This window comes from Scomber scombrus, chromosome 13 (genome assembly GCF_963691925.1).
Source record: "Scomber scombrus chromosome 13, fScoSco1.1, whole genome shotgun sequence".
Taxonomy (NCBI): Eukaryota; Metazoa; Chordata; class Actinopteri; order Scombriformes; family Scombridae; genus Scomber; species Scomber scombrus.
The window spans coordinates 25,865,853-25,892,857 of NC_084982.1; the positions used below are offsets into that span (position 1 = coordinate 25,865,853).

Consider the following 27,005-nt stretch of genomic DNA (forward strand, 5'->3'; position numbering starts at 1 on the left):
CCTGGGTGTGGGAGGAATAAAACATTTCTTATTGTTTTTAAATCTTTTTAAATGACTCAGTGTTCAGTGAAAATAATCAAGAAAAAAACAGGAACTTATGACATTAATGTGCACAAATACACTCACTGATTGGTACGAGAAGACATAGAGAAGTCCAGTAAGTTCCTTTTTTCCGGACTATGAGTGCATTTACGGTGACTTGATGTCCATTGACGTATTTCATCATATTTGTGTATCTGCAAGACAAATTTCCCCTCAGTGACGATAAAGGTTAAAGCTCAAGTTGAAGTTTACATGTACATCAGTGTCCTGTAGTTCTGGGTATCGGTACATGATTCCTTTGAGGTATAGACTGAAATAAATCGATACTAAGTAGTATCATAACGTCTCCTGTCATATGATAACTGCGAACAATCCTTTTTGCACCCAGAGCTATAAAAATATGACGTCTGTGGTGAAGTTGTGGTGAATTTGAGTTAGCACATTTAGTTCAGCTGACAAGATGCAGTAAAGTGTTTCTACACTACACGCCTGTTACACAAGATAAATGCATTTTCATCATTTTGATTTTCTCTTGCATGCATTGGTCCCCGGTTTTGTCTTTAATTTGTTTTATTCCTTTTTAAAATTACTTTAATTATTATTGTTGTTATTTTTCCCTCTTTTTAAATGTTTTCTTATTATCAGCTTGTCAATCAAATAACTTTAAAGCACTTTGAACTACACTAGTCTGTATAAAAGGTGCTATATAAATAAAATGTGATTGATTGCTTAACCTAGTCATTAATATCACACATACTAGTTTCTAAACTGGTTTTAGTATAAACATACCACAAGCTTTAATTCTACCAATTCAAGGCACATACAACTGAACAATCCCCTTAACCATCCAAACAGGCTGTTAAAGAGTCTCCTGGTGCACGTTGCCTGTTTAAGGGTTAATAAATATTAATCATTTGAAGACTTTCAAAATGCAATTTGTGTAAAACTCAAATCATTTAGATGTAGAGGAGTGGTGGCATTCACATGATGGGCGTTGAATAAAGTACTTAATTGGTATCAGTATCACTTTAAGCGTACTTGGATTGGTACTGTATCATAATCTTTTAACCCGTACATACTGTTCAGGGTTTTAATTTGACCCATTTTTTCACATTGGTAAGAAGAAAAAAAACATTAAAAACTTTTCTTTTAGCCAGAAATTATGACAACTTATCTTCATGTGACCCAGAATATACAAAAAATTGAAATATTTTACTACTTTCTAAAAATGTTTTAGTGCAGCTGATACATAATATTACGCACACAATTATGTGTAGAGACTAATTATGAGAGGATATTGAGAAAAGCCTGAATATGAACAGTATGTAGCCTAAAGGTTAAATGATACCCAGCCCTATAGTGTCCTGGTTTTGAGCCTGTTTGTGATTATCTTCAGGATATTATTATTGCATTTACATCAAACTTGAACAACTTGTTATTCACATCCATGTATGCATAATTGTAACAGTATGCAGGTTTCTGATCACCTGCATGCAGGTTGTGTCTTGATTTCTCTCCATCTCAGCCTCCAGAAGCTGTTTTTTTTATTCTTTTGTTAGTACAGTTCTGCTGAATTGTGTCTCTTCATGTCATGACGTTACCTCTCTGCATTAATCATCTCGACTTCTACCTGTCCATACGGATCAAGTGATTACCAGCCAACATAAACAGGAAGGAAACCCTTTTTTAAACTTTCCCTGATGAAGGCTGTAGGCTTGTTTATAACTATGACTAAGTAGCCATGAAGTATTAAAAGTAGTAGCAGCAGTGGTAATAAAGGTGTATCAGTAACTCTAATCTTGATATGGTGGGTGTTTACATGTCACAGTATCAGCTTTCTATCACAGTACTATCCAAGTTTCGGCCACCAGAATAAGCTCTTTACAAGCACAGGACCAGGATACTAATGTGCATCTAAACACACTCATTTAGTTTAATATATAAAAATCATAATCAATGATCCTTTATATACCTAAAATAAATAATGCCTGACTGTCTCGAGCAGCCTGGGTAAAACCTCCACCCAGTTTTGACTCTCCGTGAATCACATGGTTCTCTGCAAACTGCTGTGCGTAGGCGTGTGAATCAAGCTGGTGGCAGTCATGCGAAGGCGTCTTTACTTCCTGCAGACAGACTTCTTTTCAGCGTAAACTTACAGACCTTGTTATGCCTCCTCATGACTGACAGGTGGCAGCCGAGCTCACACACTGATGGAGATGGTAATGAGGGTTAATATGCAACACATTGTGCTTAGGCTTAATAATTTGGCCAAAGAAACGTCGGGGTTACCAAGAAAATGTCAATAAGTTAAATAAGAGACAAACATAATTATATTTAAATGATTTTATGTACATTACAATCTCGAAAAGGGTTCATCATGGACGGTCTCAGTAAAGTAGTAACAGAATTTAATATAAAATCAACAATTATGGGTAACGCTTTATTTTACAGGTCTGTTCATTTTTATATAGATTTCCAGGAAGTTTGCAGGAATTAAACACTTCACTTTTAGGACATTTTACACAGAGAGGAGGTACAATTTGGTACAAATTATAAGAAAAAAATGAAAAAGTGACAATTTGGTTTATAAGTGCTAGTTCATTATATTTTTGTTCATGTTAATTTTTTTAAATTCTTAATAAATCAGATTAAATACAATTATTTAACTGAAATAGAAGTTTTTCCATGTGTACGTTTGTGTGTTAAATTATATATTAAGATATTTGTACCAAATTCCACCACCGTCTCCTAAAAATGTGCCGTTAAATACCTGCAAATTACTCTGGAAATCACTTAAAACATTTAGGGACCTGTAAAATAAAGCGTTACCCAATTATGAATATATGAAAAAACAAACAAACAACAACAACAACAACAACAACAACAGCAGAAGCAATGAATCCAACTTAACAACAACAACAAGAACAAAACCTCTTTTCACACAGTGAACTCTGTTTCATGATTGTAAAAATGAAAACGTTGATTGAAGGTTGCTCTGTGATTGTCTGGCAGACTGTTCAGGGTCAATACCTCTCGTCCAGCGTCTCACCGCCCCCCCTATGGCCGCTCTACAGCTAAATGATGGATGGATGATTTGAGGTCAGATCGGTGTGAAAACATGGTCCTTTGATTAAAATGTTTCATCTCGTTTTACTCTGAATATGGAGAACTCATCTGGAAAACAAAATGGAAAACAACATTAGTGGCAGACCTGACTTAACCTTTACATGCTGTTCAGGGTCAACTTTGACGCATTTTTTATATTTAAGAGCTATAAAATCTACATATACACATGTCTTCTGGGTGGACTTTGACAAATTTGACCCTAAATACACGAAAATGGAAATAAAATGCATCATTTTAGTTCATTTTTGTGCAGCTGATGTCGAAATTTGACTTATTTCTATAGCAACATCAGCAGAGCTTTAATCAAAATGTGTGGCTTCAATAGTCTAATGTTGTAGAAATCATTTGTGTGCATGTGATGGAAGAATGCACAGTGCATGTAGAGGGTGCGGCCCTGCTGTAAGTACTGTGCTATGTGCATGTGATCAGGGGAGATATTCGACTGTATTAGCATTTCATATGGTTGTTTTAACCAAGATTATGCTATAAGATGGGTTTTTTTCTAACTACATTTAAGTTCCCTGTTATAGGCTAACATGCAATTTTGTAAATTCCAATATATTCCCGTTAAGTCCCATAGAAAGTTTCCAACGCTGCACCCAATTCATCCCTCATCCAAATGCAATAAACCATTCTTTTAAATATCGCACAAATGCCGATGTCTTTGTTAATGACTTAGATGATTTAAAGGACCAGTGTGTGGGATTTAGTGGCATCTAGGTTGAGGTTAATTTTTCTATTTCTTCATGTTAATGAGGGAACAATGTCTCCCAGTGCAGCAGTGTGGATCACTGATATGTTTTTAATAGTTTTTGGACAACAATGGATCTCTATAGCACAGAGGTATAAGATACAAAGGTATCAGACTTTGGATCCAGAGACAACACTAGATACTAGGATCAGTTTCATGTTCAGTTTCAGTCTTTTCATGACATTTATTGACAGTAAGAGAAGTAGACAGAATACAGCCAAAGTCTTAAGATGCCAATGCCTGAAAACTCACTGTTTCGATGTCGAAGCACAGCTGCTCGTTGAGCATGTCAAACTCTCCGGGGGTCATTGGAGGCTCGGGTGACTGACTAGGAGGCGGTGTGGTGCTCGTGTTAGAGCTGCGACAGATTGATAATACAGATTAGGTGACAGCTTCAAGCAAAAGGTGTGATGTTCCCTAAATTCAGTAAAACATTTAAATGTAAAAGCACAATGAACTGATTAATAGTTGATATCAGTTAAGTAGCTTACGGATATCTTGCATCAAGAACTCACCGCAGTTCAGAGATGGGGATCAGAGTAGACGGTATGTACGGATGAACTGGAAATTCAACAAAGATATAAAAGAGATTAGTGTCAACATCTCAAATCTAGTCAGACGACAAAGATTTAACCCTTCACATACTGTTCAGGGTCAAATTAGACCCTTTTTTTAAACATCCAAAAGCTCTTTAAACACTTGCAATTTGATTCCTTCCCCTAATCTGACCCAGAATATACAAAAAAGGAAATATATCTGACCCATATTCATTAAAAATTTCAATAATGTTCGTTTTTCACATTTAATATGATTTATTGAAATAGTTTCTCATGTATTATGGTAACACTGGACCATAATATAGTGTCTTTTATATAGTTTTTTATCATAAAAACTAAAGTATAAACTCTCTCTGCTCTCTGAAAGTTTCATTCAGGATAAATCATGTTTATCTGTGACTGATGAGATCTTTATGAATGATAAGTGCTTCAGGAGTTTGATATAGAGACTAATTATGTGAGGAAATACTGTGAAATATCAGAATATGAACAGTATGTGAGGGTTAAAAAGTGCACTAATTAAAGGTTGTGCTGTCTTGCCTTTGCTGGGCTGACTGTTGTAGAGCCGTCCGAAGGCCTCGTCTTTGGGAATGTCCGGATAGAGGAACTTGAGCGGGTTCTCGGGGACGACTCCGTCTGAGATCACCTTGTAGTCCCGTATGATGTCGGCAAACGGCAGAGCGCTCAGCCGGCTCTTAGTGTAAGGCTCCACCGAGTTAAACTTCACGTCTCCTGTTAGGGGAAAAAGACACTGTTAGCAAAATTGCTAGCAAAACTGTAATTAGTAAAATAAATAAAATGCATATATGTGAACATAAACAAATACTGTCATACATTTACATACACAGAAAAAGTCTGTATTTTCCCCTCATTAATAACATCTAGTAACAAACTAATTAGGCAATCTATTTTGTTAAAAAAAAAAACTTTAATGTTTCATCTATTTATGCTTGACTATTGTAACGTGTTCTATCTTATTATCAGGTTAAACTACATTAACCTGTATGAAAGCTGCTATATAAATTAAGTTTGATTGATTGATGATCAGATTAACAGTTTGTCTCTTTATAAATAACATGTAAAATATACGTCACCGTTGTCTTTGTGCTCCACCCAGGTGAAGGTGATTCCTCCGAGGTGACTCTCACTGAAGCGTAGGAGGAAGGTGCCGGGCTCTCGGCCCTTCAGCAGAGTTCGCTCCATCTCTTTGCTCACAAAACCCATGATGTAGCTGTGTGGATGATAAGAGAGGGGGGTAAAAAAAAAAGAGGAAAACAATCATCTTTTCATGCTTTGTAGATTATATAACATTACTGACATTATTTTGTTAAACATAGCTAGAAAAAGTCTGTTTTTTCTCTTAGCATTTGACAGACAATCAGAAATTGTATTTTTAGTCTGAATATTTGGCATAAAAAAAAGCAAATAAAATATTAACTGCTGCAATTTTAACACTTGTGCCACCCTGAGACATAAATATTACATGTGCATGATTAAAGCTGCTTGTCTAGTGTGTGTTGTTTTAGCTCTAAATTACATTTTTTTTTTACAGGTTTAAAACATCAACTGGAACATTTCAATACTGTTTATTTTTATTGTCCATGCCCGCAACATCAATATATCTAGATGTGCATGTCTGACATAATGCAAGCTGCTAAATGTTTATGACCAAATTTTAAAAAACAACAACATTTCCATAAGATGCTTCAATCTAAAAGGGTTGCACTACAAAACCTGCTGTGATTTACACTTGCTGAGCTCTTTATTAGGAACACCTGTGCAGTCTGATTCAAACTAATACAACAAACTCTGCCATAAATTCTACTGTTATGAAGCTTTTTGGTGACATTACCAGAAAGGTGATAATTCTACTTAATGTTTATTATTGAGGTCGTAGTGGTTGGTGGTACTGAAGTCCATTATTAGTGTTTGTAGTGTTAGTAAGTAAGTAATAAGTTGAATTATCACCGTTCTGATAATGCCGATAAAAACTGAAAGTAGAATTGATGGCAGAGTTGTTGTATTTGATTGTGTTATATTGCACAGGTGGTCCTAATAAAGTGCTCACTGAGTGTATGTGTTAGTGTAATTTGGTACAAATTCAGTTTTTCTTTCTTTGACACAGACGATAATCAGAACTAGAGAAAACATGCTTGCAAGCAACATTTTTAACACTCTTTCCTGTTTATGCATCATTGAATAGACAGGAAGGAGCCATACACAGTCACCACAAATAGAGAATTAACACATTTCTCTGATGTTTGTTCTGTCATTTTGAAGACGGTTATCTTAGTTAAGGAAATCCTGTCTACAACTGATCCAGAACGCTGCTGTCTGCTTATTAACAAGGTCCAAGAAATTAAACCACATCTTCGCCTCCTCACACTGGCTCTCAGTTCATTACAGGATATTCAAAATTCTCTTAATTGTCTATAAATCTTTCCATTGGCTCACCCCCTACATATATCTGTTTCCATCATTTACAATCATTGGCATGTACTGGGTCAAACTAGGCTTCACATGCCAAATCTTGCCTGGAAGGCACTGTCTCCCCCTTGAGATAGTAGTAAGCAGTGAGTCTGCTCCTTTCGGGGGAAACAGGAGACACCCTGATAGTGTTGCTATAGCAGCTGATGTTGGATATCTGTTTTCCTGTCTCTCTGAACGGAGTAGAGGTAACTGTAGTCAGAGGTTGGATACATGGTGAACCCTGTATGTCCCAAACAGACCAGGAGAAGCTTATTCATGCTTTCATCTCCAGTAGTCTTCTGACTGCTGTCTTACTTCTCATTCCAGACGGGCAGCAGATGCTTCTTGATGAGCTCCAGGATGGAGTCCAGCCACATCCAGAAACTGAAGGGCTTTCCTGTAATATTCTCCTTTAAAAATGAACAAAATACAAAAAAAGGGGGAAACAATTAGTGCTTTAAAATATACATTTAAACATTACATTATGTAATGAAGATTGTGCAGGATCAACAGAAACAATAACACTTTCTCATTCAAATGAAATCATCTATATGTGGCAGATACATCCAGATTAATCTGCTCGTGGGCATAAATGTGTTGTTGGAGCCAGATTGACTCCCGCACTATGTGTAACCAGCTACTCTATAACTGAAACAATAAGCTGATTCATTGATTTGTTGGTTGACAAACAAGTAACCAGCAATTATTTTTGATAAGATCACTTTTTAAACAGTTTTACAGCAATAATTCAGTGGTTCCAGCTTCTTAAAAAAGTGAATATTTGTTAATTTTCTTTTTTCTGTGGTTGTAAACTGGATGTCTTTGAGGTTTTAGGCTGCCGGTTGGACAAAAAAAGACATTTAAATATGTTAACTTGGGCTTTAGATCATTGTTATAGACATTTTTTCTACTGTTTTCTAACAATTTAGACAATCAATAAATCAGACTTTATTTGTATAACACTTTTCATACATGGTAGTGTAACTCAAAGTGCTCTACATAGAAAAAAAGGGAAAAAACTCAATAAAATAACAACAATCAAAAATGAAAGGAAATAAGGAAAGAATTGAGAAAAACAGGAACTCTTATGAATATGTAGTGAGGAAACACCAGAGGGAGGATAACAAATGTTAAAATGTTAAAATAAAATGTTAATAAAAGATGAATAAAATATAATAATGAAACAATAAAATAAATTCACTACAATATAAAGTGGGTAAATCCAGAAAGGTGAGGAGTGGTATTACAAAGAAAACAAAGATAAGAAGAAAACAAAATAAAGATGGATTTATAGATAATATACTCCTGCAGAACTGTATCATAAAAATAATAAATAAATAATATTTTTTTCTGTGTCAGTTAGTTTAAAATTAATTTTATAAAACACAATTGTATTTAGAAATATAGACCCTAAACTAAAACAATCATATTCCATACATAAATGTCATACGCAGCATGCTTTTACCCATGATGGCCACTAGATGGAAGAATTACATCAGACTTTACACCACATGCACTCACCTTACAGAACTTGGACCAGGACACCTGATAGTCACTGCAGGAGACGTGTTGACCTGCAGACACACACAGTAAAATAATATAAATGACTGTGACTCAGCAGTCTGAAGATAAAACCAGTTATTATCATTTATCTGTGTGGTTGAACCCAAAGTCTCCAGAGATAAAGACACAAGTTTAATGCAACCTCAAACATGTTTCATTTATCTCAACATCTAACACACCAAGAAGCTTTTCTCCCAGCATGGTGAGCTGCTCCTTGTTCAGGCCTCGACCAGCGAAGGTGGAGAACTGCCAGCTGAGGACCTCGGAGAGCTGGCTCCAGCTGGCCCGAGGAGGGTTCCCGAAGAACGCCAAGTTCTGTGGACAGATAGTAATATAAGTACATTTACTCCAATACTAGGCTGCTTGATAATTCCATTTCACTACAGTCCAGAGGCACATATTGTACTTTTAACTACACAGCATTCATCTGACTGACTTGTTAAATATTAAACCAGTTGTTCCCATCCATTTATGACTTGTGATCCTTCAGAGAAACTCAATATCTGATGTTGTTATCAGAAAACCAACATTTCCCCTCTAAACCTTTCACATGGTTTCAAATAAATAACAGTTCAAGGAAAACTCTCCAATATCCACATTCTTCTTTTCTCTCCTATTAATCAGCTTCACAAACCCTGATATATATATCAAGATAATAATAATAATATACTTTATTAAACATATTTAATATATCAGTCACAGGGGAATATTTCCCCCTTGTTAATCTGTAAGTAAATTTAGCTGATAATATCCAACCTCGCCTTCTAAAAATTACATTAATATACGACTAGAGTGAACTTAAAACATACCTTTACAAAAAGCTTTTAGTTAATCTGTGTTTTGGACTTGTTTTTATTTAGTTTCCTTTTTAAAAATCTGTTAAACTTTTATCTTCTCTTATTTTTTTTAATGATTCTTAACCTATGTTGATTTTAGCTTGCTGTTTGCTTTTGTTTTATTGCTTCAAATGTAAAGCACGTTGAGCTGCATTTTATGTATGAGAGGTGCTATATAATTAAAGTTATCATTATTATCATTATTATTATTATTATTAATAATAAAGTGCAACAGAAATGTGTTCTGCTAGAAAATACAATGCTGCTGAATTTAATTTTTTCTCAACAACATGAGAAAATGTTCTTAAAAGACCAGTGTATAATATGAAGTGACATCTAGTGGTGAGGTTTGATATTGCAGCCAACTAAATACCCCGAAACCTCCTCTTCTTGTGTAGTAGTTTAACAACGTTAAAGGTCCTCTTTGGAGTCAGTGTTTGGTTTGTCTGTTTTGGGCTACTGTAGGAGAAAGGAAGCAAATATCTGATCTTGCAGTACCGGTAATATCCTCTGTCAGACAGACGGCAGCATTATTACACTTTTTAAAGTTTCGTTTTGTTTCCAGCAGCACTTGGTTAAGGTGAGACAAAAGATGATTAATATAGAAAAAGGTTTGCAATGAATCGAAGCACAACAATGTTAATAATGTTAACCACAATCTAACACTTACCTAAACCAAAGTGCTAATACTGCCTAAACCACACCACACAGGATTCAAGTCTCTCTTGTACGTTACCCCACCCATTAACCCAGACCTCAGAGTGAATGTAACACTTCATTTATGCAAATTAGCATAACCAGTGTGAACATAATCAAATACAATGAATGTAATTTCTAGCAGACACGGTTGCAATACCTGTACTGTACTCTGCTGTACTTTTACTCACAAACAGGACATGTACTTTTAATGCAGTATTTAGATTTCATATTACTACTTTTACTTAAGTAAAGGATCCAAGAACATTTTCCACCATAAAAACTATCATGGTAAGTCTTTACAACTGTAGACTAATACTGTTTGATTATTGAAATTGTTACAGTATGGATATCAATATCTATACCTCAGTTTAAAGACCTTCATTGTAAAGACTTACTATGCATAATTATTAGCTGATTTTGAACTGGCAGTTGATTGTGTGTGTCACTTTCCATTTTTTTAAAGACATTTTTTAAAAGACTCACCCTCGGGTCATCGGTCAGGAGGTTGTACCACATGACAGACGCCCAGCCTCCAGGCAGCTGGCTCACATTGGAAATGACCACCAGTGGAAGAGAGCACGTCTAGAAGTAATTAAGTACACAATTAACATGTAGCAGCAATGGTGGGTGCCTAAAACGAGCAGATCAAATGTAGGCTACGCTGCAGCTGACCTCCAGATCGATGGTGAGGCCCTGCACCGTGAAGCACGCCTCGAAACTGAGAGAGTGAAGTTCTTCTGTCACGGAGAGCAGACCCTGAAAAACACACGAAATTCTTGTCAGAATTTATCCTTCTTACTGCACTCATTAGAACAAATTAAGAATAATGGGACAGACAATAACCTGATTTAACTAACATTTTAATTTTACTTAAAACAAGGTGCACATATGAACTTTTATTTTAACTACGTTAATAGCACGTCTTCTACCATTACAGTTACTAAACAACTAAACCTCCAGCTTTCAGATAATTCAAGTATTCTACAGAAGGACACCTGATGTAGAGAGCAGTCTGTCTTCAAACAACAGTCAGGAGCCCAAAATAACATTGAATCAGGTTTTTCTGGCCGTAATCGTTCCTCCTGTTCATACAGACCATTAGAAGATCCCATCCTACATAATGTGCTTACAATAAAATCGATCCACACTCCGCACGGTTGATGTGAAGCTTATATGATCCTTCAGCAGTGTGAGTTAGTCATATCAAGTGATATCTGACACATTTGACATCATGTCTTTTTAGCATCAAATTCCCTCTTGGTGTTTCCCTGTTGAGCTGTGGTGGAAGTATAGTAACAAAAAGACTTTGGCACTAAAAACACTGTAATGTTGAATCATATCTACTTGATTTTACTCATTTGGACAAAGTTGAAGCTTCATATCAACTTTTAAATACATTTTCTGCACAGAAGGAGGACTGTGGATTTTGTCCTCCATCACTTACATTGTAATTGATCTTCTAATGGTCAGTATGAACAGGAGGAATGATTACAGCATAAAACAACATGAATGTACATGTCCCTGACTGTTGTTTTAGGACAGACTTAAAAAATGGTGAACTCCTCCTTTAAGCTTTACAGTAGCGAATGTATTGAGCATAGCTGTTAGGACTTTCTTACCTCATTTCCCTTTGTGCCATTGATGTATTTCTTCTCTTTCAGCTGCTGTAAGAAAGGAAACTCAGTGTCAGTCACCTTAACATCTTAAATCAAATCAAGACTATAACTGGCTAAAGTTAATATTTAGTATCAGTAAATAAAGGTGAATAAAATCAGACGCTGTCTTACCAAATGTCTAAATTCCACTGAGAGGCATCCGTTGGAGTAATCCTCAATGTCCATAACTTTAGTGTTGTTGGTCAGGATGAAAAACTGACGACTTCTGAGGAGAAGAATAAGGTAAAACAGAGAAATACTCACAGATTTGTACATACATTAGATAGTATGAATTTATTAGAGGAAGTGGTCGCTGTCTGTCTTTAGATGATGAAACCATAGCAGCTGAAATATGAAATGTAGGTCTTATTTCTAAGATAAGATAAGATAAGATAAGAGGTCTTATCTTATTCAGACGAAATACCTACACATATGATAAGTATAGAATATGATAAGTTTAAGATTTGGGCTTTTGTGTGTGGTTTCAAACTCCAATCTCAGAAACCTGTCTTTAAAGTCCCCTTCCACTAAAAAAATGTTTTGCCTACTTAATTTCAATGTTTAACAATAGAAAGCTGCTGATGGAGAAATATTTCTGTGAGCTCACCTTAAAACTGTGTTTATGTGTTTGCTTATGAACAGGATTTGTGACATCCCAACTAGTTCTGAGCCAGTCCTGGTCCAGTATGCAACTTAAACATGTGTGATATGGAAACTTGAAGCCTCCAGTGCACAAACAGTGAGAATTGACTTTTGTCCATCAATTAAACTTGTGATATGAACAATATTTGTACATTCATAGATTTTGGGGTTTTTAATGAGGAAGCTGGAGGAGATATTTTCAGAACTTCTAACCAAGTAATTCAATCAGACACAAATTACTGGTCTTTGCATGTGTCTTAAAACATGTGTGGAAGACATTTTTGTGGGTCAGAACTTCTACATTTGTTGTCTTGAAGTATTTCTTAATGAAATTGAAAATGTACGTCGTCATTTATGAGGAATCCTACAACTGAGGTTTGATAAAAGTTCATTTGGACACAAGTTTCACACATGTTTATAAGATAGAAAAATAATCTAAAATGCAAGAAATTCAATTAAAATAACATTTGCCAATTTTCCCATATTGAAATCAACAATAAGGTATAAGTTGCATACTGGACCACGATTGGCTGACCACGAAACTAGTTGTCATGAGTAAGCTCAGAGAAACTTTCCACTCTAGCAGATACATGTGTGAATGAACTCTGCTCAGTGAAGCTTAAAACACTCAACTGAAGTAACGGGAAGAAGAAAAACATGTTTTTGAGTTGAACGAGGACTTTAAATATTTTTGACAGGAATCGTGCAACAATATGTGGCCTTTGTGGTAATGAAACAGTTAATTTGTTGAAGCAGCAAAGTGATGTGATGTTTGTCACTTCTTTTTCCGACCCTACTGACATTGCGCTACATTTCTTTTATCTAAATTTAAACAGCAGCAGCACGTCCTGTATTGAGGTTTTGTTGTACTCACACTCTGCCAGGGGGGAGGTCCCTAAAGACACAAAGACACACAAACACATTCACGTATAACGATTAATATGCAGCTTCACGATACAACTCCTACATTACAGATAGATAAAATCAACTGTAAATTTTGTTGATATTATTGTGATTTTTTCTGGCCTGGAAGTGCAACCCATTCACAACATTTCTAACTCACTTGTCAAATGTTGTTTTCACTTTCAGCTGATAATCCACTTCTGGAAGTTTAACCAGCAGCCTGGGACCAAACACAGGAAGAGAAAGCAAGCATCATGATGACTTTTTCACCAACCAACAATAAACTAAAACCACCAGATTTTTTTTTTTTTTTTTAATGACAGATATGAATGAATCAAAATCAGGTTATAAACAGGAATGATACCTGACTTTGGTGGTGAATTGTACTCCGGTCTTTATGATGAGGGGTTTCTGTGGATGTGTGGGCATGCACGGCTGTTTCTCCACCACAAATGAACTGAGAAAGAGACCACAAGTCGAATGATTTACACACTTTTTTACCACTTTTCAATTTCACTTTAAACTTATGCCTGCCCTATATACTGAGCCGGGTTCATGCTGCACCAACAGGAGGAAATCCTGCCACTTGATTATATGTGTCAGCAGTACTCCGTGTACAGTTTGCAAGTGTTTACAGGCGTGAAAAGGAACTTGGTAATGCTTTATATTGAGGTTGTTGTAATCAGCAAAAGCATTATTTAATAGTTAATAAAGCCTTTGTTGACTGTTAATAAGTGCATAATAAAAAATTCAATGAAGGTATTGTAATGCTACTATAAAGAATTATAAGAAACTCATAATGCTTTTATTAAGCAACTATTAACAGGTTATGACTGTTTATACAGTTATTAGAAACCTAACAATAAATGTGTTTATGATACTGTTATTAACACATAATAATGTTTAATTAATGATTAATTGATGTGGGTTATTAATTGCATATAGTAACAATGTGAGGAAATAACAACAGACAACAGTGTGTTGCTGTCAGAAGTTTAACATTTGAGCTTGTGCATATTACACAAAGTTTACCTCAAGGATCAATCCTGCGACTGCTCTGATATTCATCTATATGCTGATGATGCTATGTTATACTGTAATGCCGATACTGTACATTTTGCTTTACTGATCCACAAATTGCACACAATAATCATCAATTAGTTCTTAATTCAGACAAAGTTAAAGTCATGCTTTTCATCAGAGCATAAAAATATTGATTATAATGACCATCTCCACTAAAAATGGTACAAATATCGCAATAGTCATTTAATAAAAGTATCTTAGTATCGGGACTGATGAGACGATAACTTTTAAACATAAAAAGACTAATCTAGTTAGCAAAATAAGGAAAAAAAAGTTTATTTTATAGGAATAAAACATATTTTCCTCTGCTCTGTAGAAGGATGCTTATTGAGGTAACTTTTCTTTATCAGTATTATTCAATTCAATTCAATTCAATTCAAAACACTTTATTTGTCCCCGAGGGGTAATTTAAAAGGCATGAGGAGCAGCACCATTAAAAAAGGACAAACAGAACATCAAACAACATAAAATCATATAAAGTGCTATAGTCAGTATTTGCAGCAGCCATCACAGTCAAAGTGCTCTGTGCTTCATGCTAAAGTGCTGTGTGCTATATGCATTCAGTCAGTCAAGGGGCAATGATGTTGGGACAGGGAGGGGTCAGTGTTCAGGAGCTGGACTGCTGTCGGGACAAAGGTTGCCCTCCTCCTTTGTGTTGTTCAGCGTGGACAGCGCATGATGATATTTTATACATGCACGCTTCAGCTTCATTCTGAATGAAAAGGTTGGTTGGCCCTCTCTCTCTCTCTCTGATTAATGCTTGGTTTTATTTATTTATGACGCCCTTATTGGATTTTTACTTCCTTATATATCACTTTGTTGTTGTCTCTTAATGCGGTCTCTTATCATACACGCCCAAGTGATTACGTTGCAGGTGCCGTCTATTTTTACTGAACTTCCTTCTGGTGCAAATCCGGTTTCTCTTCTAGAACTTCATTTTTCATTTCATCTTATTTTATGTCCAACTACTCTTGTTTTTAGCTGACTCACTTTTGCTGTACATTTTTATTACTCAAGATTTTAATATGTTAGTGTTTCATTAATTTGGTTTTATTATGTAGTATGTTATGTATGTTAAGTGTATTTCTTGTGTCTGGGATGTGTTGTTTGTGCTTTTTGCTCGGCTGAGTTGAAAGGTTGAAATGAAATAAAGGTTGAACTGATTATAAACTTACAGTATTCATCATAAATGACTTAAACTCATACTCTTTTTTTGAATTTCCCAGAAAGCCATCACACCTTTACTGTTTACTTGTACAGGCATGTTGACTTCCGTCAGGTGTTGTCAGCTCAATTTCTTTTCATGATCTTTGTCTATTTCTTGGAAATGGAAACATGTTCAACTGGAAACACCCTTTAAAAAAATCCAAAATATAAGTGTTGTACATCAGAGCACTCATGATCAAACCAACTTAAAATTTAAACAGCACGTGACTAATTTGGCGAGCAACTTAAGATAATAATTAAGTTTCTTTTACAGGAAGTACACCTGTATTATGTTACACTGTGCTGCATTTTTTAGTACTGTGTGGCATTCAGGAGTACCTCTTGATGAGGTGGTAGATGAGGAATTTGACTCGCTCCTCCATCTGAGGTTTTTGGAGGGGGATCGGGTCACTCTCATAGGTGACCTTTAAAACCAGCTCTCCCAGTTTGTCCAGTTGACGCTTGATCTGGAAGAGACTCTGGGCCGTCAGAGTGAACCTGGGGGGGGCAGATGAGAAGATGATGAGCGGACTGGCAGACTTTACATAATGTACAAATATTCTGTTGGTTTTTCATTGGATTGACTCTGAACTGAAACTACTACTTTATTTATTCATTACTTTCCTTTTTCCCCTTATTATTCTATGTTATATTGGTCTTTAACTTTCGATGGACAAACATTTACTATAAAAGGACACATACAAGAACCACCACATGGTAGTTTAAAATGAAACAAAGGACAAAGAAACAAAAAAAAACTAAAAAAGTACATAAGTAAATAAAAAAGCAAAACAACCAATACAAAATAATATTAAAGAAAAGAAAAATTACCAGTATTAAACTTAACTGACTGTGTCTAGTTTGGTGTTTTGGCCAATAATACATAAAATTAGTTGATGTAGTTTAGTTTCAGAGGTGTTACACAAATTATATATTTTACCAACATGCTTTTAAAAACTTTTCGAAACACAACTTTTGCTCAAACATTCAGTTAAGATGTCTATTAATGGTAATACTAACTATAGTTTATACCTAAACTCAATACTGTCATTGTATATTTCTTGTTAATGGTATAGCAAAGCCAATTTAAAGCACAATAACAGCTGGATTCACTGCTGTGCTTTTATTTGGAAAAAAACAACCATTTTATAAGAACATACAATTGCTGCATTTACTGAAAAGAAAGTTAAAAAAAGAAAAGTTGTCAATGAAAGGAAGAGAGTGATTCATCTTGTCTTTGACGCAAGTAGAAATACTCTAGAAAGCAATGGGACAATATGTTTCCATCACAGATTATTAATCCCTGCTCTTTCAGACAAAATAACACGTTTCTCCAAATGAGACTGTTTATTCTGATTGAGCTATTTATATGAAATGTTTATTATTCAGACTGAGCCTTGGTTATGATAGGCAGTGGAATAACGGTTCAGTAAATGCGGCAACTGAACATCAACCCACAAGTTATGGAAATATGTCACTGATATTATTAGTAAAAATGACAAGAAACTCCACTGATTCTGCATGTAAATGTCTTCTGTGGTTTTGGAGAAACTTTATCACATCTACTAAAAATAACAGTGATGATGTCAGGGCTTGAACAGGAAATGTACCACACAAATATTGGCAGTGTGTTTGAATGACATAAGGTGGTATAATGAAGCAATGTTGTTGGTTGTATGATGGAAAAGTTGTTTACGATTGGTACCATCTTTGGCAAGACCTCCTAACAATGGTAATGGACAACAATGCATATCTACATATTGTGCACATGCTGTACATGTTTTCTGTGTATGACACCTACATATGTGTATGTAAGTGTGTAACTGTATTTGTATGACAATCGCTCATTATCTGGATTAATTTATGCCCATATGGAAATGTAAACTTAATTTCTGTTATTGTTTTTTGTCTCTTGGTGTCATCTGTCCTTTCTCAGCTCTGATAATGTCCCAGTTTCCCTGCAGGGATCATTGTTAATGTGAAATCTTCAGGTTTGTGGTTTAATACTTGTTAGTGTACTGCAGTCTTTGTCGTTAAAGCTACTATATGCAAGTTTCCCCCCCCCCACATATTTTCTTTTAGTTGAAATTTGTTTCAAAGCAGTGTTGTTTCTGTTCTGTTACAGGCCTCTGTGACCCAGGCTCATTGAACAGAGATACAGAGAGATGGCTACAGACATATTCCTTTCTTAAGTTTTTAAGAGACCTTTACCTTTTAATCCATCAATAAAGGCAAAAGTCATGGCAGGGGGCTAAATCAGTACACTCCTAGCCTACATCTCTAGAGCTCATACCGAGTCTCCAAGCTGAAGGGTTGGGCCGATCGCAATGGAGAAGAAGGGGAGGGAAGGAATGTTTTGCAATTGAATCTCATGCCAGACATTGCCTGTTGTAGTTTTATCTACCATGACTGGAAGTAATGATTTCGGTAAACGTTCACTGAAGTTTATTACCAACTCTGCAGCTGCTCCAGGCCGGTGAGCAGCGGACCACCGATGGCAGCGATCTGCTGCCTGCGTTTCCAGTCCTGCAGCTCGGGGCTGAGCTGAGAAGTCACCAGGTCGTCAATCTCCTTGATCACAATGTCCATCTTTGACAGGATCTCCTAACAAAGGTACGAATAACGGCTGTGATGGTCATGAGGTGCAAATCATGCGATGCAACAAGTCTTAATCTGCCTACCCATGACGTGTTTGAGTCTTTGTCACTTTTACATCTGAAAACTTTTTTTGTTGTATTTTTGTTTCTCACATAGCACATTGATACAAAGGCATACCTTCCTTTTAAAGTCGAGTCTGTTGAGTATATCCTGTAGTCTTGTTACTTCCTGTTTCATCTGGTCAGAGTTCCTCTCTACTGGGTCTGTTACACACAAACACAAACACATCAAAGTGTAGTTCTGGCTCTGCAGATATTTGAACAGTAGGAGGAAATTACAGTGTTTGAGCTTATGAAATGGCTCACCTCGAGACTGTAGGGTCTTGTAACGGAAATCAAAGTCGTCTTGCATGTCCTCGATGAATTTTACAGCTTGGTCCATCAACTAGACACAATTTATTTTTATTTTTTATCTTCATACAGGATATGATGAGGTAGCTGGTGTCAAAGTGATGTCCTTGTTTTGATGTTTCTTATGTGTAGTTACCTGCACGCTGTTCCTGATGATCCCAACTCTGTTGTCCATGTTCTTCTGCCTCTCGAAGGCCACTGAATTCTGCAACGATTTCTCCAGAGGACCCTGTTGAAAATGTGCATTTAAATAAATATTCTTTTCTAAAAAAACATGAGTAATGACAAAGCAAACTCGCTGATTTTTGTTTGAGCTGAAGCTAATGGGAATGTCATTAGTTGTTTGGTCACAAATGTATTAGATAAACTGAAATGTGACCTGCTGGTGGTGCTAGGGGAAATGTCAGGGGATCACCAAAGTCTGTAGGCTTCATCCTCTGGAAACAACAATTGTCTGTACCAAAGTTCATAGAAATATGTGCAATACTCAAGATATTATAATCGCATGTGGTGGACCCATTGAATGGCATTGCTAACTCTATAGAGTTGCTAAAAACAGATTAACCGTAAAAAAAGATGTATAAGACGCACCTTTAACGCAATATTTGTTCCTATTCACCAGTAAAATACAGAGAGAGGTTGGATCTGGATATGATCATAAGTGTGTAAAATGCATCCACACTAAGAACAATAACTTAAGCTGTAAAGATAATGATGTGAGCGTCCACACTTATATAACGTCCTATAAACAGCGGTGTCAAGCACGCGCTGCACACTCCACACCACAGCTGTGTCGGTAGCTAATAAAAATAGACGTGTTACTGCTGTATGATGGACAGAAAAATGATTGTGTGTTGATCAGAAGTATTTTGGGACACTGGTTGCTGTGATGTTTCAGTATTTACAGACCAAACTGATTTTGAAGTGTGATGTGCAAAAGCTCTACACAGGTGCAGTAGTCTAGTTGTGCACAGCCACAGCTCTGATGAAGAGTTTTTGGGACTGTATCAAATATTTAAAGTTCCTGTGTTCTTTTAAAAGGTTTAATTAAAACAGGTGTAATATCTGTGTTTTAATTGAAAGTTTTGGAGTATAAACATATATGTTTATAAATGAATAGCTACTGGTACTTTCAAATAAACCAGCCTTTAATGGAAACGTGTTTTTCCCAACATGAGACCCTACAAAATAGACTGTGTCTTGTACACCGTTTTTTATGGTATATTAATTATTTCATGACATTAATAAAGGTCTTTAATTTCTAAAAAGCCATCTGCAAAAACTTGTTAGTCATTTGCACTTGAAATGACTAACAAGAAATGACTAAATGTGAATAAATCTAATCTAAAGTAATAAAAGAAGGGCTGTTATACTAATCCATAAAGTCGTCAGTTGTAAATGTAAATGCTTTTGTTTCTAGAAGGTACGAGGTCAAAGAGTCAATTGGAGGACTTCCTGATGAGCTAAAGACGTAAATGCAATACAGAATGAACACTTACCACAACTTGACAACCCATAAATTAAAGGGTAGAAAGGTATTCAGAGATGATGTTCCTGTGTTTCAAAGTACTTAAAGCTTGTCAAATGCTTATTTTTAACACTGGAATAGACACTGATGTGATTTAAAGGCTGCTAAAACCAAACATGCTGCAGGCTTTTAGAGCTTTTAGAGCATGAAAACTGACGCCTGCTGCGACTACAAATTAGAGCAATGAAAACTGTGATCCAGAAAAAAACAAAACTGTGAGCTGAACGACACGATACAGCTCTGTGAGAGGTGAGAGGAACTGAGGAGTTGGCGATTGTAATGGGTGGGTCCATCACAGTAAGCGACAACTTTTACAGTCAACAAGATCCATTGTTAATATAGTGTTAATACTGATTAAAGCCACAACAAACTATCTGTACTGAAGGATTTTACAGTATAATTTCTAAATGTTTCCCAATAAAAATAGTTTACTTTTGCTTCCTAAAACTATTCTTTATCATCATTTATTGTCCATACTGTTTTACAGCATGTATCTTTATACATACTGTTACCTTGTTCTTGGTTATTGCAGTACTTCAATGATTTTACCAAGCCAAAGTGTTTGTTGGGAATAAAGTTGAAGCAGTTGGGAATAGGGAGGGGGCGTATGTTAAACAGCACAGTCTTCCAGGAAGCAAATCTCTAATTTACCAGCAGCAGCTGTTAATGAGGAATCACAGGGACTTTCCCACTGAGATATGACAAACCTGCTCCTGCAAGCAGGCGCTGGAGAGGATACGCCGCTCTTCCCTGAGGCAGGTGGAGATCACTCTGGCCATGACGGTGGGGCTGGTTGTGTATTTCACCTGGAGGTCGACACACACACAGACACACGTGACACACAAACACACACACATGAAAAACAAAGAAATTCAGAGATAAGGAAACAGTGTTTATGTGACAACAAGCAACCCACTGAGGAGGAAGTAGTTTTAACAAAGATTTGCTGTCATTGGACTTCTCTTTAATGTATTTGAATCAGAAAAAGAGTGAGTTCAATTTGATTGAGCAATACACCAGTCAAATAGGAGACCTGTAATTAAAGGTGTGCATCTGGAGCAAAACCAGTTTTTTCCCACGGGGCGTAACAGCCTCTAATGGTAACGCATATTTAAAGAAAAGAAACAGGAAGAAAGTTCACGCTTTAACGAAAGCAAAACAAAAACAAAACAGAAAATAGTCATGTACAGAATCACGGTCAGGTGGAATTCATTGGCATTTGTTCATATTGTTCAAGAAGAATACTGAAGATAAGTTCAAAATGTCGTTAAAACAGCAGCTTTAAATATTTCAAGGGACCATATTTGAATTGTCTAAACTAGTAAAAAATGATGTAAGAAATAAAATGTAAACCTGTTTTCATCGTTAAGTTCTTATGTCTTGTTGCAGTTTATTTGCTTAAACAAAATAATTATTTAGTGCTTTTGCGGCTACTTGAATTTAGGGAAGACTGCTCTTAAAAGTGACACAGCTCATTAAAGGAATTAATTAATTACAGTATAATTTATTATAGTATTTGTTATATACAAAACATGCTGTTATAAATTTGAACTACTCACTAATGTATACTTAAAATTAGCTCCACCTCAACCAGCTACAACAGTAAAATGCTACTTACAACGTTAATACATCAGTAATAATAATTCAGTAATTGAATATATGATTTAATAACACTCACATTTTATATTTCAGATATATCTGAGTATATGAGGACTTTTACTTTTGACACTTAAAGTTAATTTAACGTATCATTTTTACACAGTATTTCTACTTATAATTAATTAATTGGATGTAAGTGTTGCAGTATTGCTGCTTTACTTCCTCCATCATTGGCTTTGGAGCATCTCCAATTTGGTATTGGTAGAATTTGGTTTTATTCATATCAAGTATGTATGGAGTATTTCAAACAGTATTTGAGAGTTTTAAAATCTGCTAATGTTATAGAAATAATTAAAAAAAAAAAAAATTAATGCTTATGTGACAAACAGTCTTGATACGGATCGCTTACATTGTTTTATTTTTTTATATGAATTTAAAATGTTCTGGCATATTTAGAAACCTTTTTGATAACTAAACTATATATATATATGTTTATAGTCTCTCATGCCAACAAAAACACCTTCCCTCACGCCACCACAGACATCACCAGACAGTGATGTTGAGACTGTCTGGTAATTTCTTTCATCAGCCAGTTCAGAATACCACTGAGAAAAGTGCAGAAAATTTTGCTGTGGGAAGAGGAAACTTTTCTTCCGCCTCCAGGTGTGAGTAAGTTTTCATGCATCAGCATCAGCGCCAGAGTGATGACTGAGGATGCAAAAAACACACCTACATGTTCACTTTCATTACAAAAACAACCACAAGGCACCGGCAAAAAGACAGCAGTCACCACTGAGTGTTTGGTTTTAGTTTTAGTTTGAGTTTAAGTTAAGTTACATTTAGTTTAGTTTAGTTTAGTTTAGTTTAAGTTAAGTTTAGTTTAGTTTAGTTAAGTTTAGTTTAAGTTAAGTTACATTTAGTTAAGTTAAGTTTAATTTTGTTTAGTTTAAGTTGCAGTTTAGTCTAATTTAAGTTTGGTTTAGTTTTTATATAATTTTATTTAGTTTAAAGTTGTAGTTTAGTTGAAGTTGTAGTATAGTTTAAGCTTTAGTTTAGTTTAATTTAAGTTTACTTTGAGTTGTAGTTTAGTTTAAGCTTTAGTTTAGTTTAATTTAAGTTGTACTTTAGTTTAATTTATTTTAGTTTAAGTTGTAGTTTAATTTAGTTACGTTTTAGTTTAATTTAGTTTAGTTTAGTTTAAGTTGTAGTTTAGTTTAGTTACGTTTTAGTTTAATTTAGTTTAGTTTAGTTTAAGTTGTAGTTTAGTTAAGTTTAATTTAATTTTCAATTCTAATTTAGCTTAGCTTAGCTTGGCATAGTTTATATTACTGTGTTTGAAAGCCTTAAATCACAAACTGACTGACTGACTCTTTCCATTTGACATGAATCACTCATCAAAAAGTTACTCTGGAATTGTCTTGATGCTTATCTAAACATATCAGAGATAACTTCAGTAGGTCAAACCAACACTGTGGTGACATTTTTTTTGAATTTCTGATAAAGACCTTTTTAAAGATCCAAGGGAATATTTTAAATACATCTTTTTATGTGCACCAGAGGGGTTTTCCCAAGAAAAGTTCAACAGTGTGATAAGACAAGTGGAAGAGCTTTCATGATCATGGCTATGCTTTGAATCTCTCTTATCGACAATACAAACTTCACTCACACATACAGTACAGTAAGAAAAACAACCCACCATCACCCTTAAATACCACAAAGGAGTTGCTGCTTCCTCTAAGTAGTGTTGGTTTTGACACACATACATTCAAACACATGCACAGGAAACAGCAGTATGAACCTCCCAGGTTTGTTCTGCAAAGGTATGAGTCTTTTCCAGAATTAGGTTAATAACATTGTCAAGCTCTGACCTCAATCAAACATCCTGTACCGCTCCTGGACAAACCTATGCGGCGCTCATTTACTCTAACCCTAACCTCCAGATCATCATAATATGACAGTGGAAACATTTTAACCAACAAATGCATCATTCATTTTGTTTAAACTACGTCTACTTCTCCTTGTATGACCTTTACCGTCTTCATTTGACATTTGAGACACCGGACAATAATAGCGGAAGTTGTGGTTTCTCAGGTAATCAAGCAGTAAAATATTGAACACTGGCTAAAAACACCACAAATATAGACTTTAGTCAAGCGGGTAGCAAATATGAAGTGCAGCTACAGTTCTGTACAGCTACTATACTTCACTTCCCTTTCACCTCCAGTACACACATACACACACCATAGATCACACTTCCTCTTATTACAAATGTTTTCAATTCAACTGTAGAAGCAGATAACTGTCTTTTGTACTCGAAAGAATGATATCTACAACACCTTTAAACACCTTTAACGTTTTGGGCAATTCATGTAAAAGTAATATCAGATTGTTTCCAATTGGTGAAGATGTCAAATCAAAATAAAACAGTTGTATCTTGCTTATGATGATATATACACAAATGCAAATAGACAGGCAGAGATATAGAAAGGGTCTGTTGTTGTAGTGTATTTTTATTGTAGTCTTTAAAACCTTCTTCTGTCTTTGGAAGTGTTGTTACCTTCTTATACAGTTTTAGATGCTGTACCTCGAGAGCTGCTTTGTCACTTCCTTTGTTTACTCTGTTTGATGCAGACGACTGCGAAGACACTCCGCTTTCTCATTTAGTGCATGCGTAGTGAAAGTTGTTTATGTCACTTATGCAACAAGTCCTCAAAAATAAATAATCACATAGGTTGATTGTACCTGCGGTGCACTGAACGACTCATTGGGGCTCACTGTAATATGCCACCTTTCCAAAAAAATGCTACTAATCACAGTTACAAACTAAAAATGTATAAGACTGTCACAGCACTCTTGTTGAAGTCTGGTTAGGTTTAAGCACAAAAACCACTTAATTTGATTTAAGATAAGATTATGGTGTGGGTTAAAAGTACTACTTCCTTAAAGTTGGGCAACCTTTGTTATCATGGCAACAGTAAACACCACAACAATCGTAGTTATGGTTTTTTTTTTTTAAATGTTGAGGTTGAAGGCAGGAAGCGAACATTGGCCTTCTGCAGCGTAGTCAATTTTTTTGCTACCTGCCCAACCTGCCTCTTCCTAATATGGACATTTACCACTTTAGACATCATTCGAACTGTCACTTCTCCGTGTCATAATTGGCACAGCCACTAGATGGCGCCTGTCATTCAAAGGTAACAATAGGTAGTTTTTGGTGACTGAATTAACGACCTGTAGCATTTTCTTAGGAGGACAGGCTCTATTTATGACGTGTTGTATCAGCATGAATTGACCAATCAATTAACTGAAAGAAAGATATGCTTTTAATTTTTTGGGATTGACTTTTGGTGTAACTGAACAGTGTAAAATACACAATGCAGTAAAACTTTGAAGTAAAGCAAAAATTACTATAGTAAAGTAACACATTTGTATTTGAAAATGGATCGAGTTGGGTTGATCTCTGCGATTGAAGTTGCCATAACTAGAACTTGAAAAGACAGAGCAGAGTGCCGCACCTGTAGCTGTTGCTGTATTATTTTCATGTTGTGTCTTTGTAGGAAGTTCAGCTCCTGCGAACGAACCATCTCCAGCTGGGTCAACAGATTGGTGAACATCACTGACGCCATCGACTCATCGTTAGCCGCCGTGTCCCTGAAACAAAACACCTTCGTTATATCAGCTTCACAAACTGATAATATGTCGGTGTTGTGTTTACAGCTTGTTGTACTGCCACCTAGTGGCCAAAAACTCACTTAGTGCAGCTTTAAAGTGGCTTTGATCAATATTTTTATGATAATGTATCAAATAACAATGTGTAATGGAAAAGAAATGACTGTCTATATAATCAAACTTAGATCAAAAATATGTTGGGTGCTCTTAGAAATGGAGAAAATTAGATGTTTCAAACAAAAAAGCATTCCAGGCACTCCAGATACAAGACATTTGTGAAACTGTAATGGCGCAGAAGGAAGTATTAAAAAGCCTTTATTGTAGTGGCCAAATTATTAAAAAACACGGTTTCCGATCAAACTTCCGATCAAATCTAAAAGTCAATAGTAAAGTCTGTTAACTCTCAGTTTTTGTGACTTCTTACAGATGTTTTCTTCCTTCTGAACAAATGATCTGATGCACCTTATCATCGGTATGCAAAATGTGAAGTTGATGTTTTGGAGATAGTCGTTGGCTTCTTTTGGTTTTCCTATACAAACTCCCCATCTTCTTGTCTTTTAGTAAAAACGTTTACAAATACAGACTTAAGACATGGCTCCATGCTCAATGGATTAGTCTTGGTAGGATTATTTTCACGATAACTTTAAAAAACATTTTTTTTAATTTCTGACTTTTTGATTGTAAAATGTAAATATTTAACTCTTAACTTAACTTAAATGAGACGAGGGTTATGACTGTAATCAAAAGGGTTGAAGAACAGTAACCTTCTTAATTTATGGCACACTTTTTTCAGGAAGATTGACCCAGTTACTTCACAAATCTTTTTTTCTTTTCATTTAAACTCATTTCTATCAAAGAAACACACAAACACTGCAGGACTCACCAATCCTGAGACTCGATCCAGCTGGCCAGACCCTGCCGGATGTCCATGGGGAAATTGTCATCATACAGATAATCCACATGTTCCAGGAGTCTGATCTCCAGCTGCTGAATCTGCTTCCACTGACTCATCCTGCACGCACGCACGCACACACACACACACACACGTTTCCATCACTTCACAGAACTTTAAATTGACTTACATTAATTTCTTTGAGACTTTGAGACTTTGAGACGTATCCTAATCTACTTGCCTAATCCTGATCTTAAAATAACCCTAATCTTTCCTTAACTTTAAAGGAATTTTTTCTCTAAAATTAATAATTAAAGAGGCTTGCTTTTGGTCTCTATACGTAATACAAGTCCCCATAACGTGCCTGTAAACAGATTTACATCCTAACAATATGAGAAATACCTGAATACCCCCCACCAGCACCACTACCACTGCCACCCTCAAACACACATACATAAAGCAGCCTGTTATCACACTTTGTTATTCTTGAAGTGACAAAAAACCTGTCTTATTTTAGCTGTACATTTTTTAATGTATATATATTTGTCCCCTTTACAATAATTAATTAGATTTGTTTACTTATTAATTTACCTGTTTGCTGTCTCTGCGCTGCTTTCTCGTCAGTCTCATTTACCATGTGCACTTGTTTCCCTCTTTGACTTTCGTTTTTTATGTGCCTGTCAGTTCAGGAAGTGATCTCATTTACTCTCAGTGCTCAGGGGCTGTACTCGGGTTACCTGGAAATGTGTCCATTCAATCACTGTCACCACACACACA

At 35.7% G+C, this 27,005-nt stretch overlaps 1 protein-coding gene across 3 annotated transcripts; it reads right to left on the reverse strand.

Moving 5' to 3' along the window:
- Positions 1–2,418: 2,418 nt before the first annotated feature.
- Positions 2,419–26,347, reverse strand: stat4 (signal transducer and activator of transcription 4). 3 transcript variants are annotated; one of them, XM_062431424.1, is made up of 23 exons: positions 26,220–26,347; positions 25,183–25,318; positions 20,776–20,874; positions 18,677–18,769; positions 18,496–18,574; positions 18,308–18,393; positions 17,985–18,136; positions 15,872–16,030; positions 13,608–13,700; positions 13,404–13,463; positions 13,215–13,235; positions 11,831–11,921; positions 11,663–11,707; positions 10,716–10,799; positions 10,527–10,625; positions 8,688–8,823; positions 8,467–8,519; positions 7,261–7,355; positions 5,571–5,707; positions 5,017–5,208; positions 4,435–4,480; positions 4,172–4,277; positions 2,419–3,216 (listed from the first exon to the last, which is right to left on the reverse strand). In XM_062431424.1, the coding sequence occupies exons 1-23, from the start codon at positions 26,345–26,347 to the stop codon at positions 3,193–3,195; spliced, it is 2,214 nt and encodes a 737-aa protein (XP_062287408.1). In that variant the 3' UTR covers positions 2,419–3,192. The 3 variants fall into 3 exon arrangements, with proteins under 3 accessions (XP_062287408.1, XP_062287407.1, XP_062287409.1); XM_062431423.1 differs by having other exon boundaries at positions 11,831–11,924; XM_062431425.1 differs by lacking the exon at positions 2,419–3,216 and having other exon boundaries at positions 4,181–4,277; positions 4,411–4,480; positions 11,831–11,924.
- Positions 26,348–27,005: the final 658 nt, after the last annotated feature.

Bases quoted from the DNA above. Each gene is read 5' to 3' on its own strand.
- stat4 (XM_062431423.1), bottom strand. From the start codon at position 26,347: ATGAGTCAGTGGAAGCAGATTCAGCAGCTGGAGATCAGACTCCTGGAA. The intron at 13,464-13,607 runs GTATCATTCCTG...GTTTGGTCCCAG, and splicing joins CAATTCACCACCAAAGTCAG to GCTGCTGGTTAAACTTCCAG. The intron at 3,217-4,171 runs GTGAGTTTTCAG...TTTGTTTTCCAG, and splicing joins TGTGCTTCGACATCGAAACA to ATGAGTTCTCCATATTCAGA.